Consider the following 16,778-nt stretch of genomic DNA (forward strand, 5'->3'; position numbering starts at 1 on the left):
CCCACAAAGCCAGAACATGAAGTAGGATCAAAACCCCGTGCCATTGTCCTTGGCTTCTCATCAGCCCTCATTGTCCACCATGCTCAGAGAGTCCGTTTTTATCCCATGCTTTTTCAGTCACAGACCAGCTGGCCTTGGTGAGCTCCCAATAGATGAGCCCAGAGGAGAAAAGTGGGAGGAGGGGGAGAGGGGCGGGAGGAGGGGGAGCTAAATGGGAGGCTGGGAGGAGGCGGAAATTTTTTTCTTTTCAATAAAAAAATAAATAAAGAAAAAATAAAAAACAAAAAAAATTAAAAGTAAGTAATGAGTTCTCAGAGAGAAAGTGAGCAGTGTATATTAGAGATACAGCACCAGGGACAGGAGAGAAGAGCTTCCACGAAGAAAGATGAAATTCTATAGGATGACTGGCCAAGCCAGAAAAGAGGAGTTAGGAGAGCTGGTGAAGCAGAAGCTGGTAGCCTTCTATATGTGACACAAAAGGCTGGCATCATTTATGGGGGCAGAATATTAGGAAGGAGAGTATTTCATGTTGGAATCAAGAATCATAAAAAGCAGTAATAGTAACTTTGAGGTGAGGTTGAGCCCTGAGAGGTTTGACTTCCTCAAAATAAAGGGAATCTGAAGAGAACACTTATACCTGAATTTAGAAATATGTGTCCCACAACATTTGATGAGATGACTGGAAATGTCTTCAAGCTGGTGAAAGACAGTAAATTAGCTCTAGAGAGCAGTAACTCAAGAGTTGGATCATAGAGAGCTACAAAGATCCGCAGCAATAAAATGACCAATGCAAACAGAATGCAAAACAGACGCATGAAAGTGACAAGGATGTAACTAGCAGGTGACTCCAGAAGGAAGGATGGCAATGGAATGAGGTTAAAAGTGCTGAAAATAGCTAGGCCTTATATCACAGGACTGTAATCTCAGCTATTTGGGAGGATGAGACAGGAGGATTGCAAGTTCAAGCACTACCTAGGGTACTGAGTGAGTTCACAGGCATGTGGTTAACCCAGTGAGATTGTCTCAAAGAACATGAAGGGGGACATATGGAGATGTTAAAGTGCTTGCTGCACAAACATAAGGACCTGAGTTTAGATCACCAGAACCCAAGTGAGTGCAATGGTATGTGAATATAATCCTAGAACCAGGAATGGAAACATGAGGTTCTCTGGGGTCTGCTGGCCAGCCAGTGTGGTTAGATTTGCAACTTTCAGGATCTGTGAGAGACTGTGTCTTATATAATAAGATGGAGGCTGCAGGTGATACTGTAACTACTGTCAATCTTCTGCCCCATTGCAATATACTCAACAAACTTTGTTCTTTTAAAGAAGTGGAGAATTACTGAAGGAGACACCAAGTTGCTTCTACATACACATGCATATGCATACACAGACATACACATGCATACACACATGAGCATGCACACTAAAACAAACTATCCAAAGGACTGGGTTGTAGGTCAACGGCCACATGCTTACTAGCTTTCATGAGGTCCTTGGGTTCAATCCCCAGTGTGAGTACCTCCAAAAGAAATGTCTCAAAGTGCTGAAAGTAAATGTCATTTTTTAACATCAAAGATATATACAATTTAAGATTAATATTTTGAAAGATTCATTTATTTTATCATTGTATGGGCATCACATACTTGCCTGAGGAAGTCAGAAGAAGGTGCCTGATTCTCTGATACTGAGATCTGAAGTTATGGATGATTGTGAGCCACCACGTGAGAGCTGGGGACCAAACTCCGGTCCTCTGGAAGAGCAGAAAATGTTCTTAATTTCCAAGTTACTACTCCAGTCCCAACGGATCATTCTTTGCTCATTAGGAATGCCCTTCATAGTTTTGAGGTATGGTGCCTCACAATTCTACTCTTCTGGAAGACTGAGGCAGGAGCCTCTCAAATGGAAAATTCTGCCTTAAAAATAACATCTTTCTGTGAATGATGAAATATCCAGGTGAACCCAAGGGGGTCTGCACTGAAATAAAGCAAGATGATTCTGTAGGAAGAAGGAAAATCAAGCAGAAACATGAAAATGCAGGAGGTGGTGAAGAGCAGATGCATATATTTTTGCTCTGAGTGATTGAATACCTGCTGAGGCTGGATCTTCGCCTTCTTATTTGGCCCCAGATCCTAGGTTATTTGGCAACCCTCTCTGATCTTCCAGCCAATGCACTTTCATCTCATTGCTATGCTCAAAAATTGTTTCATAGCACAAGTCACCATGTAACATATTTTTTTGTTCTTTATTGTTGACTCTCTTCCCCAATAGTACACAAGGTTGTGAACTCCATGAGAATAGGGACTTTGATAGCCCTGTACTATTGGCCAGATTAACAGTTATCATGCTGTGGATATTTGGAGGCATACCATAACACAAGTAGATTGTTCGGTTTGCTTTTATGGTTCTAGGGATCAAACCCAGAGCTTTTATGGTGGGCAAATGTTCTACCACTTAGCTACACCTCAGTTTGTACCGAGTTCTTGATTAGACTTTGTGAAGCCTGACCTCATTAGATCAAGACTCATGGGTTGCTCCTGTCTGTTTCTGTTGTTTATGGGGAGGAGAAAGTAGGGTTGAATGTGAAGCAGGACCACAGGAAGAGGAGGTTGTACTTTCAGATAAATGTTCAAATGGTAGAAGAATTAAGTAGTCACTTCAGAGAAGCAGATTACCTTGGCCTTGCAGACAGATGTGAGAAGTAGGAGCGAACATGGGCAGTGTGTGTGTGTGTGTGTGTGTGTGTGTGTGTGTGTGGTTTCAATTGCATGTATGGTCTTCAACCAGGAGAACCTTGATTTCTGAAGATACTATTTCCCCCTGGCAACAGTCCTGCCTTGTGACATCACACAGAGAAAAACTTTATGCAGGTACAGTAGACAGCAGTCATTAAGGAGCATTTGCACTCTGGTGTATCCTCCTGGGAGGAGACTGGAGGAAGTTTAGTGCCACAAAGAGGAAGAATTCATGCAGGAGAATTGGGAGCCCATACAGATATTTCATTCAAATTATAAAAAGAACTAAAATAGCTATTACTCTTCAATTCTGTTTTTCTGAGCTCTGAAGAATTACACTGTTTGCTCATTAACTCTGTGAACTAGGTGCTATTTTTTATGGCACTTACACATGAGGAAACTGAGGCTGAGGAGATTTAAGTGAATTGATGAAACAAAAATTTAACTTTAGAATAATTGGGTTATCTACAGGTAGGGAGGTCATAAGCCTTAGTGAAGCATCTGTTATATTGTTTTGCTAAATGGATATGTCAAAAATCTCTTCTTATATCCATATTTTATAACTATTTATTAATGTGCTCTCAACTTTTATCGAAGAAGCTTATTCAGGCAAGAGTTAATGCAGACAACTGTTTTGATCACAACTGATCAAAATACTGAGAATAAGTGATGGTGGGGTGCTTAGTCCTAAATGGAACATCTCTATCACTCCCCCCTAGGCTCAGGGACATCATAGAAGAATCTTAAAATTTGAAGACGTGGAGTTATATCGTAAAAGGATGTCTTCTGGAAACAACAACATGGTCATTGTACTCACGAATTCATAGCATCTATTGTTATTCATACAGGACCTGCACTGGCTTGATCTTGATGGCATTCATCATTGATTGGAGAGGGACTCATGAGGTTCTACTCCTTTCTGAAGAGCTAGAGGCGGTTGGTGGTTGCTGTGTATATGTGTGAAGTTGTGTTGGCTGTCTTCTTGACACGAACTTAGATATATTTGGGAAGAGGGAATCTTAACTGAGAAATATGTAAGGTTGGGCTGTAAGAAAGTCTGCGGCATTTCTTTTGAGAAAGTGGGAAGTACAACTGAATGCATTGGTACAGGAGATCACTTCCTAAATATAACCCCAGTAGCACAGACACTGAGAGAAGTAGACACTGAGAAGCTTCTGTAAAGCAAAGGACACTGTCAACAAGATAAAATGACAGAATGGGAAAAGATTTTCATCAACTCCATATCAGACAGATGGCTGATCTCTAAAATGTACAAAGAACTCAAGAAATTGGTCATCAAAACAACAAATAATCTAATAAAAATGGGATACAGACCTAAACAGAGAACTCTCAACAGAGGAATCTAATGACTGAAAGGCACTTAAGGAAAAGCTCAACATCCTTAGTCATCAGAGAAATGCAAATCAAAACAACTCTGAGATTCCATCTTAAACCTGTAAGAATGGCCAAGATCAAAAACACTGATGACAACTTATGCTGGAAAGGTTGTAGGGAAAAGGGAACAATTCTGCATTGCTGGTGGAAGGGCAAGCTGGTACAGCCCCTTTGGATATTAGTGTGGTGGTTTCTCAGAAAATTAGGAAACAATCTTCCTCAAGACCCAGTAATACCACTTTTGGGTATATATCGAAAGGATGCTCAATCGTGCCACAAGGGACATGTGCTCAACTATGTTCATAGCAGCTTTGTTTGTTATAGCCAGAACCTGGAAACAACCTAAATGCCCCTTGATTTGGGTAAGGAAAATGTGGTACATTTACACAATGGAATACTACACAGCAGAAATAATTAATGACATCTTTAAATTTGTGGGCAAATGGATGGAGCTAGAAAACGTCATACTGAGTGAGGTAACCTAGACTCAGAAAGACAAATAAAATATGTATTCACTCATAAGTGGCTTTTAGAATAGAGCGAAGAAAAACCAGCCTACAATTCGCAATCCCAGAGAACCTAGAACAACAAGAGTAGCCTAAGAGAGACATACATACATGGATCTAATATACATGAGAAGTAGAAAAAGGCAAGAGTAAATTGGGAGCATGGGGACCATAGAAAAGGGTAGAAGGGGAGGGGAGAGAAAGGGAGTGGAGCAGAGAAAACTATATAGCTCAATAAAAACAATTTCAAATAAATAAAAAAGATGGTTGACAGAATTATGATCAAAATACATTATATATTTGAGTATTTACATATGGTATATTTATAAATATATATTTATTTGTAAGTATAAGAATTTGTGAAAGAATAAATTAAGAAAGATAAGGTTTAGAATATAGAGTTTTCTTTTTTCAAAAACTGAGCCTGGACTACAATGTAGTCTGCTGCTTTCTATGTAGCCTTCTAGGTCTTATTGTTGTGGTTTGTTTGTTTTTATCCAAGGGTTCATGTAGCCCAGGCTGGCCTTGAATTGTCTAACTTGTTATATAGCTAAGGATGACCTCAAACTATTGAACCTTCAACCTCTACCCCCTCAGTGCTGGGACTGCCCATGTGTGGCACTGCAGCTAGCATCTGTCACTTCTGACTTGTCACACTGCATCAAGATTCTTGCCCACCTCCTCCCTAATCTGCCTTCTCCCTGAAGGCAGGAACCCAGTCTCATTCCTGTCTGCCTTGCTATAGGACACCAGGCTCATTTAGTCAGTCTCCTTGACTGCTCTGGTTCTGGGAAGGAATTCCAGGGCAGCACAGTACACTGACCTCACACTAGGGGCTCTAAATCAGAACCCAAACATTCCATGGGTAGCAGTGTCTTCCTGCTCCAGTCGCTGGGCTGTTAGATAAGTACTTCTTTCTAGTGTATGAAAAAGAATTGATAGCTTTAGAATGATGGTCAAGGTTCAGAGTTCCTCTATGTTTTTATTTTGGTTTCTATTGGAATGCCTACTTCATGTCTGCTTACCTTACACAGATGGGGTTTATCCTGCTGGGAAAGCAATGGACTCACCAGGTAGCTTCAGCAATGGCCTTTCTTATTTCGGGGGAACTAAAGACTTGTTTCCAGGGAACTAAAGAGAAGTTAATTATATTTCACTGCTACAAGTTTTCTTTTCAAGGGAGTAGACAGTTACAAAGATCAAAAGCTCTTGTGGAAGAACCCAGAGACTACATTTCAGTAATTCATCCAACCCCAGGAACCTCAAGTAAGTCACTGTATTGTTTATTGAGGGAAGATCAGAGCCGGGTGTGTGTAGTGTGTATATGTGGTGTATTGTGTGTGTATGTGTGGTCTGGGGTGTGTATGTGTGTACATGTGCATATACGGGCTGTGTCTGTGATGTGGTCTGTATATTTGTGTATTGTGTGTGTATGGTATGTGTGATATATGTGTGCATGTGCATGTGTAGTGTATGTGTGTGTGGTGTATATATGGGTATATTGTGTGTGTGTGGTATGTGCAGTATATGTGTGTGTATGGTGTATTTGTATGTATGGTGTGTATATGTAGTTTATTTGTGTGTATGGTGTATGTGTGTGCATGTGTGGTGTAATTGTGTGTGTATGTGTGTGTGGTGTGATGCATATATGTGGTATATTATGCATGTGTGGTATGTGCAGTGTATGTGTGTTCATGTTGGCGTATGTGTGTGGTGTATATATGTGGTGTATTATGTGTGTGTGGTAAGTACAGTATATGTATGTGCATGTGTGGTGTATGTGGGTGTGCATGTGGGTGTGTATGTGGTGTGGTATGTATATGTAGTATATTGTGTGTGTGTGTGTGATATGTGCAGTGTATGGGTGTGTGCATATGCATGTGTGGTACATGTTTGTATACAAGTTTATGTATGGTGTGTGCATGTGGTATAAGTGTGTGTGTGTGTGATATGTGTGTTGTATGAGTGCATATGCCTTGAGTATTTGCGAGTAGTAAAGTCCAGAGAAGACTTAGACAAATATTTGATAGGAAATTAAATATTCTATGTCTCAATGTGCTTTGTGCTTTTCATTAAAGGCTACTGCTTCTTCCACTGCCTTTCGCTTTAATTAGTGTGCATAGCAACCTTGAGTCTATCTTGGTTCTATGAACGACTTTAGGTGTAATTTGCTATACATGTTTTGGTGTTTTTTTGAGATCTAGATACAGATGTTTTGCAAATGTCCTGCATTATTTATAATCATCTGGGCTTTCTGGACTTAGTTTTAAAGATAAGTATTTACTCCACAGACTTGGCTAGTCTGTAACTCATAACCCTCCTGTGTCAGCCTCCCAAGTACTAGAACTACAAACATGTACCATTTGTCTCCTAGGCTATGCTTTTTAATTTAAGAACAAAACCATGGTCTTGGGTTTGGTCCTCAGCTCTGGAAAAGGAAAGAACAAAAACATTTATCTTTTTAAATTTAAATTTGTATTTATTTTCTAAAAGGTTCATACATGTATACAATGTATCTTGATCATACCCCCTCAAGCTTTCGGTCTTCCTTTCCTTTTATAATTTAATTAATTTTTCCAATCCTTGGAGTCCAGTTAGTGCTCATTGGTGTGGGGTTATCCATTAAGGCATTGGAAACCTACCAAGGACCACAATCATAAAGAAAAGTGACTATCTACATCCTAACAAATATCAATTTCCAATAAAATTCTCAGTTGGGCTGGAGCCTTGGAAGCCCTTCATCCTCTCTGCTGGAAGTTTTAACGGACTTGACTGTGTGTAGATAATCACAGCTGTTGAAAACTTCTATGTGCACCAGTCATGTCATGTCCAGAGGACAACATTTCACAACATGCCTTTTATCTTCTGGCTTTTTTCTCTTCTTCCCCAGTGGTCTCTCATCCTTACGGTGTGTGTGGGTTAATAACAAGTATACCATATATAGCACCCACAGGCGTTTATTACTATCAGTTTGAACAGTAATGCATCTGTGCATTAACCACTGCCTACTGCAACAAGAAACTTATTTCACTCAGGTTGGAAGAAGCACAAACATATGGATACAAACATAAGGGCAGGTCTGGAGTGATGACTCAGTGGTTAAGAGAGCTGGTTGCTCTTTAGAGGACCCAGGTTTGATTCCCCAGCACCCACATAATGGCTCATAACTGTCTGCAAGATCAGTTCCAGGGGACCTCTTTTGGACTTCTTGGGCACCAGGCATGCGTATGAATACCCCCATCTCGTCACTGTCGTACCAGTGGACAGGGTCCAGGGTTGGGTGTCTTTCTTCCCCCATCAGTGTACGTGGCACCTTCCAGCACTTTGAAAGCTAAGCAGAAGGGAAAGTTTCTTGTTGAGTTCAAAGTTGATAAGAAATCATTTGAGCAGATGTTGTGGTTCACACTTTAAGACCTAGCACTTTGGGAGGCTCTGGCAGATCTTCCTTCAGTTCCAGGTCCTTTAGGGATTCTCGTGGCACTCTATAAAAAAAAAGAACAGCAACACCTACAACAAAAAGATAAGTGATTTAAAACAGTGGAACCCAGCCAAGATGTTCTTTGATGTCGTGTATGCGTCCTCCTGGGAGGAGAATGAAATTTCACTTGTATTCAAGAGAAGGGTCTATCAATGATATCGTCACATCTCATCTGTGTCTGAGGAAGGCCATTATTGATGGCTTCATTGGTCTGGCTCTCTTTCTTTGTGATAAAGGCCAACAGCTTTCAACTCTGTCTTTTCATGCCCTTATCCTGGGAGGGAGTTTCTCAGTTCCCCTGCCGGTAAACTTAAGGTCTTATGTTTTTGAAATCCCACAGTCACAAAATAAAAAAGTGAATACAAATAGCATGCCATGATGTGGCAAATTAGCTTATATGTCTGCTAGATACTGGAATATATTTATTAACATTCATATTTTTTTAGTGGTGGGATACAAGATCAACTCAAAGAATAATCAGATTTGTGAAGGTGCCCCTTGGTGCTCACTAGGGATTAACAGGGCTCAGGCTGAATAAGAGCTTCAGCTCCCTTTGGGTGATGCAGAATATGCAACCAGCCCACACAATCCCAGTACCAACTTTCTGGAGGCTTCTTTGCTTCTGGTTTTTCTGCATGGAGCTTTCCCAAGGGCCCTTGCCACCTAATCCTCTTTAGACAATAGGCCACCTTTCTGCTTTGCTACTCTTCCCACCTTAGAAGTTCCCTTTGGGTCTCTTCACATCTGTTAAATAAATGCCTGCCAGGAACTGATTCCTTACTCAGCATTCTTGTTTTGTATCTTTAAATTTATAATTTTTAATTTTTGAGAATTTCATATGTAAATACTGTATTTACATAATTTCCATCCACCCTATTCTCCAATTCCTCCCATGTCCCCTTTCACTCCCTATAAAATTCATTAGTTTTAAAATTATTATTGTTAACCCGCACACACACATACACACAAGCACCCTATGGAGTCCATTTAGTTCTGTTCATATGCACATTTGTCTAAGGCTGACCACTTGAGATTGGATAACTAATAAGGGATTGGTCCCTGGACAAGTAAGATTCTGCCTGTCTCCACAGTCACTGATTGCCTGCAGCTCTTCATCTATGGGCTGGGATTTGTGAAATGTCTCCATTTCAGGTTGGTAGTGACAACTAGCATTGTCATATGCAAGCACTGTTTAGGCAGCCAGATTGTTGAAACTTCGTGGATGCAGCTTCCCTGGCATGTCTAGAAGACACTACCTCCCAGCAGCATCCTGGTTCTTTGGCTCTCTCTATTTTTTGTTCCGTCTTCTGGACTATTCTCTGAGTCTTATGTGTAGTTATTGCATTGTATAGGTACCAGTTCGGGTTGAACACCCGATAGTTGCTTGACCAGTTTTGGATCTCTGCAATGGTCTTCACCTGCTGCAGAAATGAAGATTCTTAGAAGAGAGATGAGATCTACACTTGGATTCATCTCTGTTGTTTCACAGTGTACCTGGGATTTGGTTGAAGCAGGTATGTAGAGAGCACAGACATGGAAAGGAGACAATGCAAAAACATAACACTTACCGCAAAGGGGATAAAAGATAGACCATTCTGGAATGAATTATGAGTATCCATAGCCTGGGAACACAGACTCAGGTAATCTCTAATTTCATGTTCCAGTGTAGTAATAGTCTCATGAACTTTTTAAAGTCATAGAACAGAAATAATCAGGACACTTTTCAAATACGTTGGTGGAAATATCAAGTCGATGACTTACAGCAAAGTGGATCAATCTTAGCTACAGGCCTCAAATGCTCTCTGATGCACTCTTTGCCTTTTGGTTGGTGGACACAAAGGGTCCATCTGTGTGTACATTCCAAAGATCTACCTAATGGTCAGAAAGATGTCAGATCACACCAGAGGAGGACAATAATGGCTAGGATGGTCCAAGGCTCTGGACCTGTAGCATTTCAAATTCACATTATGAAAGTTATCAACTGCCTTTGTGGTTGTATCTTCTTTCCAAAAATTCTGGTTAAGGTTGATGAAGGAAAAGTTTTCGTTACTCACAAATGCTAAGCAGATGGGCCACTTAATGGAGTATGGGAAGTGGATCAGGAGGAAGAGGGAGTGAGGGCATGTGGCCAAAAGCCTTTATTTTTATTTTCACAAACAAAACTTAGGCTAGATAAGGGGCCTTACAGTTGAGTAGTTTGAGTAATTTCAGTTGACCCAAGGGCTGTTTCTAGTTTGTCCAATGCTGGGCCCCGGAGTGGTGAGGGCAATTAGATAGCAGTCTGCAGACTAACGGCTCTCAAAGGGGTCATTGGAGGTGGGTGGTTGCTCACTGGGCTTGGCCTGATCTGAATGCATGTGAAAGGCAAACTCTACCATCTTAGGAGTTAACTGGTCTTAGTCTGGTAGTGTGTATAGGGTCAGGAGGGTCCTCAAATGTCAAAGTATCAACATATAGAACAATAATACAATGAATACATCTATCAGTTCCAAACATTCACTAATAGGACTGTCACTTGCTTGTTTATACCACCCGCAAAGCACAAAGCTTGGCTTAGGGTCTGGGTGTGAGAAGGCTTGTGTTCTCATCTCGATTTTGACACTAACCTGTTCTTTTTAGTTAGTGCTAGTGGTTTGCTGGGCCGTGAGCTTCAGTTCTCAGCTGTAGGTTCTATAGCTAGAGGAAAAAAGTGATCATCTAATGGAATTGCTGGGAGCCCCCAATGTTCTCCTGGAACTCTTGGACTCTTGTTTATATTGGAAGATGTATGACTCACTCCTAATGAGAGAAATGTGTTGAAAGGTCACAGTGATTGCATCTTTCAGCTCTGAGGTTGAAAGTGGGCAGAATGTTTCAGAACTGGGCTTATGTGTGCTCCCAGGGTTTGGGCTTGAGGCCTCATGCTGAACCACGTACTTTACCACTGATCTCTGTCCTCAGCCCTTTCATTGATATTTTAAGATAGTGTCAGTGACTTGGGCAAAGAAGGAGACACTGTTCCCCGCTGTCCCTCTGCAGCCTGTGGAGTTACCCTAGAATTTTAGGGACTCTGATTCAGGTCACACCAGTATTTGTATCTTTGGTGCTGAATATATCCATGAGCATTTCAGGGATAGTCAATTTATGCAAAAGTGGAGATTTTATTAAAGGTATTTTATTATAGGTTTAGGAGAAAGAGAGGCACTCGGAAGAAAGTAGGGCATACCCAAGTGTGGGTAGAGATAAAAAACCTCGAGGGAGGGTTTTTATAACAGTCATATGTAGGGTTTTGGTAAGCATTGAAAATTGCTATCTTATCACTGGGTGATTTCTGAAGAAGACCCAACAGGAACACCATCGTGAAGGTAAGAGTCAAGGCCACAAGGATACAGGAAGGCAGAAAATCTTTACTGTAAACCAAGTTTCCCAGTGTCTAGGTAAGGAACAAGGGTCCTTCCAAAGGTTATACACATCCAGGGTGTAAGCCTAGGTCACTGTTATTTTAATGTGAAATATGTATATATGAATAGAATGTTGATGTTTGGTTGGTGGCCTTTACAAAGAGCATTATTATACTGGAGTGCTTGGCTCTCAACTGGCCATGGGCTTTACTCAGACTCCAGAGTGAGGGCCCCCTTTTCCCTTCATGTTGTATACTTTTCCGGTTCTTTTTATCCTGCCTCTATAGGGCCTCACTCACTAAGTTGCCCAAGCTGGTCTTGAACTTAACTCCATGGCCCAATGTTCACCTTGACTTGCCACCCTTTTGCCTCAACCTCCTGAATTGTGCTACCAGGCCTGGCAGTATTGTCAAACTCTTGTTTGAAAGCTGGTGATGTCTGTAACGTCTCCAGAGGGTGATTTTTACAAATGTAAAAATGGGGCTTGTGAGATGGTTCTGTGGAATAAGATGCTAGCTGCTGAGTCTGACTTTGAGTTTGGTTCCCTGGACCACATGGTGGGAGGAAAGAATGGGCTTCCTTAAACTTATCTCTGACTTCCACATGCATTGCACAAAACACAAAACCTCACAAACATACACACAAATGAGTATATGAAATAAGAACTTGTTTTTCAAGTATAGATGCAATATCAATAGATTTTGAGGTGAGAGAAGTGAGGAGATAGGATCAAGAGGAGGGATCTGAAACGAACTGCCCCTCAGGGTAAGAGGTTTATTAGGTGAGTGTTTTAGTTACTGATTGCTGGGGGAAGACACAAAGACCAAGGCAACTTCGAAAAGCATTTAATTGGGGGGGGTGCTTATAGTTTTCAGAGGATTAGCCCATTGTCCATTGTCGTCATTGTTATCATCTTGGCTGGGAGTGTGGCTGCAGGAAGACAGGCTTGGTGCTAGAGCTCCCATCTAATCTGCAAATTGCAGACAGAGAGAGAGGGGGAGACTGGGCCCGGTGTAGGCTTTTGGAATCTCAAAGTCTACTCTCAGTGACATACCTATTCCTAAAAGGCCACACCTTCAAATATGTCCTAAATACTCCATGAATTAGGGCCCAAGCATTCAAATATATGAGCCTAGAGAGGACCATTCACATATAGACCACCACAGTGAGTTATTATTGCCACACAGAGTGTGGTGCAGTTCTAAAAATTTCCATCCAACAAATAAAGCATGATTCTTTCTCTTAAAAGTATCCAGGGTATTCTATTTACATGTAGTCAGGCTGCCTTAAATTATTTGTGCAGCAGAGGGAAGAAGAGGGGCTCCCAGCTGATAAGGGAGAGAGGCTTCCGTGGGAGCCACTGAAGCTCTTATTCTAACAATTGCTTTAACTTTTTTACCCAGAATGTTGAACTATGCATAGTGTTTACTTAAAAAAATGAGTACTTTTTTTTTCTGAGACATGGTCTCACTATGCAGTCTTGGCTGACCCAGAACTGTAGTAAAATGAGCAGTGGGCTGTGTCCGGCCACCTGGCTAGCTTACACCTGAAATAAGTACACAGAAACTGCATTCATTAAAACACTGCCTGGCCCAATATCTCCAGCCCCTTCTTGGCTAACTCTCACATATTAATTTAACCCATCTCCATTCATGTGTATTGCCACTTGACTGTGGCTTACAAGCATAAGTCTAACCAGCATGCATCTCAGGCAGGAGAATCATGGTGAGTGCCACACTTCCCTTTTCCCCAGCATTGTGCTCTGTCTACTCCACCCACCTAAGGGCTGCCCTATCAAAAAGCCAAGGCAGTCTCTTTATTAAACCAATGAAAGCAACACACAAACAGAAGAACCTCCTACACCACAGAACCAACTAAGTAGATCAGGTTGACCTTGAACTCACAGAGTTATATCTGCTTCTGCTTCCCTAGTGCTGGGATTAAAGGCCTGTGCCATCACACCTGGATGGGATCTATTTTAATGGTGGAGGGGAAGGCAGGACAAAAGCCTGGTACCTCTACCTCCACTGTGTTCTTCATTTTTACTTTGGGTCAGATTCTTACACATGATAATCTCTAAGGGGGTATCTCTCAATCTCACCTGCATCATTGCATCATCCACTTTCTGAGACTGGAGCCAAGAAAATTCTGGGAGGACCACCTCAACTAGGTCTGTTTAATTGCTTCAATTTAAACCTAATGTTTTACTACCATATTACTACTCCAAGGATGAATTTGGGGTCATTAGACCCCTTATTTGTTCCACTTCTTAAAGCATCAGTTGAATGTCTCTTTAACACACATTTTTAATGGCATATCAGGTGATCAAGACTAACTTATTGGGGCTGCAGGACGTGGGGCTTATGCAGTCACCAAGCTGAGCCATTTCTTACTCCCTATTTGTAGCAAAATTCACATAAGAATTTCCTAAACTCAGCATTCAAGCTCTTTCCTCTTGTTTCTCAGCTCTGCTTTAGTCCTGCCTCTCTGTACAAAAATCATTCTTCTTCACTTTTAAATTTCAGAAACATCACAGACTAGTGATACACCTGAGCCTTCAGAGAGAACTTATGACTTCATGGCACCTTCTGCAGTCTTTAGATCAAACTCTTGGAAAGCAGGTATCTGGGATTACACCATAAATTGACCTGTGGTTTCCTTTTACTACAGCAACTTAATTAACACCTCTAGGCCATTAGGGCAGTATCTTGATCATAAGCCAAGGTGACACATGGGAGGTGCCAGGTGACAAGAGTTACTATCAAGGGTTAGTATATCTATGGGCAAGGAGTTAATTTATCTACAGGTTACAGGTGCTGTAGGTCAGCAAATCTATAGGTGAAAAGTGTTGTTATTAGTGACATCCATAGTGTAAGAATGAGGGCTTGAACAAGAGGTGACCACAAGAAGAAAGTCTGGGGTTTTGGGGAGTAAAATTGAAAAAGATTAAAATTATTGCATTTTTAATGAATTAAAATGTGTTTATGTGTCTCTGCGTGTATGATGCCTATGGATAGATGGACATCAGAGGACATGTTTCATGACTTTATTTTCTCCTTTCACTCTGTAGTGGGTCAAACTTGGACTGATAGGTTTTCTGGCTGGTGTTTTCCCCTGCTGAGCCATTGCTTCAGCCTCAAAACTGTTTCTGTAATCTGGACTATGCAGTCTTATGTTAATGTTGTTTTTGAGACAGGCTCTCCTCACTCTGTAGCCTGAGCTGGCTCTGAACTCACAGAGATCCTCTTCTCTCTCTCTACTTAGTGCTGAGATGAAAGATGTGTTAGAATGTCTGGCAGTATTTTTTTTCTCCTTTGAAAATTGATGTTTATCCAAAGAATATGAATAATAATAATGAGAATATGAAGAAAGAGGAGGAGAAAGAGAAGCAGAAGGAAAAAAATGTCCATTCCTTGGGTCTTTTTTCTCCTTTCTTCATTTGTTTCTCAGGATTCCAAGATTGAACACTAGCTAGGGCTAGGTGGCAGTGAAAGACCCTCAGAGTTGGAAGAATCTCAGTCAAGTCTGGGGATAACACGACCCCCAGGAACTCACAAGAGACCATACTTGCTGCAATCACATGAGGTTTATTGACAGGATAGGAACCAGTGCACTGGGGCCAAGACTCATTTCCCACACAGGGATATAGATTTCTACCCCGTGTAGCTGGGAGAAGGGGTATTTAAGGGAAGAAACCACAACCCGGTAATCCAAAGGGGTAGGGAGGGCATCATTGGAAAATTTTGAAAATACCAGTGATCATTGAAAAGTTCCCAAAATATCAGTATTAATCACAAGGGGATAATTCCCTGTTTCTCAAGATTATTCTCAAGATTATAATCTAACTTTATCTTCAGCTAGTTCCTGAAACAGAGTCACTGAACAGGCTAATCTAGATTTTTGATACTTCTCTTCCTGCTTAGATTTTTGGCTCTATTTTTTTCTGCTAGAGGGGTCTGGATTTATCCAGGTCTTTCAGCAGGACAGACCCTCAAATGAGGTCAACAATATTGAGGAGCCTCTCCTCAATGGGAGTGTTGTAGGAAGTATTAGTGCCTTGAAGAGTCTCTTGCCTCCTTTATTAAGTATATTACTTTGCTGTTGCTGTGATACAATATCATGACCACAATCAATTTATAGGAGGAAGGGTTTACTTTGGCTTAAGGCTCCAGAGGAGAGTCTGTAATGGCAGGGGTGGCATGATAGTTGACATCTAAGACAGAAGGAGATAGAGATAGAGATAGATAGATAGATAGATAGATAGATAGATAGATAGATAGATAGATAGATAGATAGAGAGATCATATCTTTGGTTGCAAATGTGATACAGAGAGATAATCTCAGGATTTGTTAAAAATTAATTTTTAACTAAGAAGATTGTTTTGGTAATATTCTTCCCCCAATTCCTCACATGTTCTTCCCATCTCCCTACCTAGTCAACTTCATGTTCTCTCTCTCTGTCTCTTTGTCTCTCTGTCTCTTTGTCTCTCTCTCTCAAAAAACCCCCAAGTCTCCCAAAACTAAAAATTAATACTATCAACAACAACAAAACAAAATCAGATAAGACAAAAATAACCAACAAAGCAAATAAAAAGACCCCATTGAGTTTGTCTTGTGTTGTCCAGCTTCTCTTGAGCATGGGGCCTGCCTTGTAGTGTGGTTGATACACACAGTGACACTTCATTGGAGGGAACTGATTTTCCCCTCCCAGCAGGTATTGAATGCAAATAAGTTCTTGGGTAGGGGTGGGACTGTGTGTCCACTTCCTCATTTCATTCTCTGAGATTTTATCTGGCTTAACCTTGGGCAGGTCTTGTGCCACAGTGTCTGTGAGTTCACATGTGTATCAGCTCCATTACAATTTTTCTGCCTCATCTTCTGTATAATCAGTAGTATCATCCAGTCAGAATAACCACAGTACCACTTATAACAGTTACCTACCTTCAAGATATACTGGTGCAATAGTGGCACAAATGTTATGGGAGTTATTGTAAACATTGCAATTCAGAAGGAAGGGGATCCTGGAAGTCAGAAGCCAAGGAATACCACAAAGTCACCTTAAATGTAGCCCGTTTACAGCCCTGATTCAGGAAAAGGTTTCCCCAATGTAACAACTCTGCTCTGGCAGGGGAGTTTGTAAAGTGTTACAATTCTGCTTCAGAAAAGTTGTTACTTCTGTACTCCATTCCAATCTGGGAAAAGAAGGTCTCACTCAAACAAAGGGCTAGTTCCAGGACAGGCACCAAAGCTACAGAGAAACCCTGTCTCGAAAAACCAAAAAAAAA

General features: G+C 41.1%; 1 protein-coding gene across 1 annotated transcript in view; it reads left to right on the forward strand.

Annotated features, from left to right (window-relative positions):
- Window positions 1-5,524: 5,524 nt before the first annotated feature.
- Window positions 5,525-16,778, forward strand: part of CUNH19orf18 (chromosome unknown C19orf18 homolog) — a 17,890-nt gene continuing 6,636 nt past the window's right edge. Inside the window, exons 1-3 of the mRNA XM_005372038.3 lie at window positions 5,525-5,708; window positions 5,815-5,901; window positions 14,019-14,114. Coding sequence (XP_005372095.1) covers window positions 5,585-5,708; window positions 5,815-5,901; window positions 14,019-14,114 — 307 coding nt within the window. The 5' untranslated portion in view covers window positions 5,525-5,584. The remainder of the gene's footprint in view (window positions 5,709-5,814; window positions 5,902-14,018; window positions 14,115-16,778) is intronic.

The sequence above is a fragment of the Microtus ochrogaster genome, unplaced genomic scaffold (genome assembly GCF_000317375.1).
Source record: "Microtus ochrogaster isolate Prairie Vole_2 unplaced genomic scaffold, MicOch1.0 UNK163, whole genome shotgun sequence".
Classification (NCBI taxonomy): Eukaryota; Metazoa; Chordata; class Mammalia; order Rodentia; family Cricetidae; genus Microtus; species Microtus ochrogaster.